At 51.1% G+C, this 3,395-nt stretch overlaps 1 protein-coding gene across 1 annotated transcript; it reads left to right on the top strand.

Annotated features, from left to right (window-relative positions):
- On the top strand, positions 1 to 3,035 carry TIMM10 (translocase of inner mitochondrial membrane 10). The gene is made up of 3 exons (XM_072790855.1): positions 1 to 189; positions 602 to 714; positions 2,587 to 3,035. Exons 2-3 carry the CDS (start codon positions 644 to 646, stop codon positions 2,786 to 2,788), a joined length of 273 nt encoding a protein of 90 aa, XP_072646956.1. The 5' UTR covers positions 1 to 189; positions 602 to 643; the 3' UTR covers positions 2,789 to 3,035.
- Positions 3,036 to 3,395: the final 360 nt, after the last annotated feature.

Genomic DNA, 3,395 nt, shown 5'->3' with positions numbered 1-3,395 from the left:
AGCCGATTTCCCCGCGCCGCCTCGTAGGGGCTTCACTCCGGAAGCGAGTCCGATCAAAGGGGAGGCGGGACTTCCCTCCCGGAAGTGACCCACGTGCTTCCGCCTTAGCCTACCTGGGCGTGCGGCGGCTGTCTGGCGTTTGCGCGAAGTTGAGGACACCGCGGGCACAGTGACTGGCCCCAGGCCGTGGTAAGTGACCGCTCGCTTCAAGGTGGCCCCGATGCACCTCGCCGCCACGTCAGAGGTGCAGCCCCTGGGCCGGGACCCGTGGACCTTACCACCGCGTGTGATCGAATTCCCAGGGCCCTGGAGGTTCAGGCCCCGCGGTTCAGTGTTCCTTTCCGGTCCTGAGATCTTTTCCTGGGTAGAGTGGCCACGAGGGGCTGGGGCGCCAGGGCTCGATTTCCAGCCCCTCCATTGACGTGCTGTGTTCCCCTTCCGGGCCTCAGTTTCCATATCTGTGAGATGGGATAGTTGAGCCCACTGAGGTCAGTGACCCCTGCCCGCCCGGTGTCCTATGATTGTTCCGCATCCTCTACGTCCCCCTGGGATGGGAAACGGAACGGGAGGGCTCGAAGCTGACGGTGATGTCCGCTCCCAGGACTAGGAGGCCAGAAGATCTTTCCCACGGCGCAGCGCTGAGATGGATCCGCTCAGGGCCCAGCAGCTGGCTGCCGAGCTGGAGGTGGAGATGATGGCCGATATGTACAACAGGTGAGAGCCGACAGCGCGCTCCTTGTCTTTGACAGTGATCCTAGGTCACCCTTCCTCAGGGCACCTGTCGGAGGGTGCGCACCCCCACCTACGCTCCTCGTGGCTGAGGGCCAATGCAGACGCGGTACGGGTCGCTAGAAGGAGTTGGACATCTAGGTTGGAATGCACTTGGCAAGCGAGAGAAGCCCCAGTCCAAGCTCTGGTTGGCTTTCAGGAACGGTTGAGCGTTTGCCTTTGTGGCAAACAGCACGCAGCCCGCTTGGTGGTTTACATTTCTTAAACTCTTACTCCACCTCGGGCACATGCTGAGCATTCTACGCGCCTTCATCTTTTGTGATCTTCAAAATGATCCACCGGGTCGGTCTTAGTTGTCCCATTCTAAGGTGAAGACATGGAGGCTTCTAGAGGTTAAATAACATTCACAGGGCTCACAGTTGGTCAGTAGCAATGTCAGGACCAGGACCTCGGTCTGACTCCAAACGAGTGCCCACAACCATTTGGCAGATGCGGGAACAAATCATAACTGCGCCAATCACCACTAGTGTGGCCGTGGGCAAGTCACTTGGACTGCTTAGTGGTTTTCCTGTCTATAAAATGGAGGTGGGGCACATGATGGTGCAGTTGGTTGAGCATCTGACTCTTGATTTCATTGCAGGTCGTGATCTCAGGGTCATGGGATTGAGCCTCACATTGGGCTCTGCACTCAGCAGGGAGCCTGCTTGACATTCTCCCTCTCCCTCTCCCCTGTTTGCCCACACACATGCCCGCGCAAGTGCTCGCTCTCTCTTTCTCAAATACATAATACTAGTTCTTTTTAAATAAATGAATAAATATTGCTTCTAAGCCTTTTGGCTAAGATCAAGTGTAAAAAAATAAATAAATAAAATGGAGATAATAATGGTGCCTACCTCAAGGAGACATTATAGATGTTAAATGTAGAAATGTGTGACAAGGGGTGCCTGGGTGGCTTAGTCGGTTAAGTGTCTGCCTTCAGCTCAGGTTATGGTCCTGGGATCGAGCCCCACGTCCAGCTCCCTGCTCAGTGGGATGTCTGCTTCTCCATTTCCCTCTGCCCCTCTCGTTGCTTGTGCTCACTCTCTCTCTCTTAAATAAATAAATAAAATCTTTTTTTTTTAAAGATGTATTTATTTATTCATGAGAGACACAGAGAAAGAGACAGAGACACAGGCAGAGGGAGAAGCAGGCTCCTCGCAGGGAGCGTGATGACTCAATTTCAGATCCCCGGATCACAACCTGAGCCAAAGGCAGACACCCAACCACTGAGCCACCCAGGCGTCCCATAGATAAATAAATTCTTAAAAAAAAGAAATGTATATAACAAGCTCTTATTGGGTTTGTATCATGCCCAGTACAAAGTAAGCAGTCCACATGTTTTCTGGTTTTATTGGCTTCAGCTCCATGGTATTTTCTCTTGATGGCTTATCTTGAAGGCTGTATATTAGAATACTTCCAAATATTTAAATAATTTAAAAATGCAGGCCATGAGGTCCTGTGGGTTCATATCCCAGCTTTACAGGATCCTGAGGCTCTCCATGCCTGCATTTCCTTATCTGTAAAATGGGGATAAAGATTGTGCCTGCCTCACAGGGTCATTGTAAGGACTGCATAACCAGCCATGTCAAGCACTTAGCATGATGCCTGGAACATACCCAGTAGTCAACTAATGGCTCCTGTTTAAATAAACTTGGGCTCAGATCAGGTGAGCACTCTCAAGGACCTTCTCAGTTAAGATGCGAACTGAGGATTTACACTGCCTTCCTGGGATGTGAAATTAGCAGGGCAGGCATGATGGAGAGTTCCTGGTTGCCTCAAGATGCTGCTGAGCTGACCTTGCCCTTCCTTCCCCTCCAGAATGACCAGTGCCTGCCACAGGAAGTGCGTGCCTCCCCACTACAAGGAAGCAGAACTGTCCAAGGGCGAGTCCGTGTGCCTGGACCGCTGTGTCTCCAAGTACCTGGACATCCATGAGCGGATGGGCAAAAAGTTGACAGAGTTGTCTATGCAGGATGAAGAGCTGATGAAGAGAGTGCAGCAGAGCTCTGGGCCCGTGTGAGGCCCCAGACAGTATACACCCCAAGGTGTGCCCTGCCCCTTCCCACTCGCCTAATAAAAGTGCCCCTATTGGGTGTCATCTGTGAAGACTCCCGGGCCTCGGCTCCCTCTGGAGAGCCTCCAGGAACCCAGAGTATGGTAGAGTTACTCTCCCCGGTTGGAGAAGGGGTATTTGTCACACTGTGATGTGACTGTGTATGTACGTGTATGTGTGTGTATATATATTAAAACAGATTTGTTGACACCTACCACACGGAAAGCAGTCTGCCTGGCATTTGGGAGCAGGGGCAGCAGACACAGCCTCCACCAGCAGAGGGAGTCTAACGTGTTTAAAAGCACAGACTAGTGGGAAGTTTTAGGTTGTACTCCAGGTCAGCCACTTGCTGAACATGTCACTTCACTGTGCTTTAATTTTCTCATCTGTGAAAATGAGGATAATCATCTGGTGGTTGTGAAGATTAATGGTTTAATACGTTTATGGCATTTAGAATGCTAACTGGGACAAAGGAAGTGCTCAGTAAATACTAGCTGTGTACATGTGTTTAACAATTTAAAATTTAAGTGGAGTCAGGTGGGCAGTTTTCCAGATAATAAAGGAATATTTAGAG

The sequence above is a fragment of the Canis lupus genome, chromosome 21 (assembly GCF_048164855.1).
Source record: "Canis lupus baileyi chromosome 21, mCanLup2.hap1, whole genome shotgun sequence".
NCBI classification, from domain to species: Eukaryota; Metazoa; Chordata; class Mammalia; order Carnivora; family Canidae; genus Canis; species Canis lupus.
The sequence above is the reverse complement of the archived record's forward strand: the minus strand, read 5'-3'. Positions and strand labels throughout refer to the sequence as shown.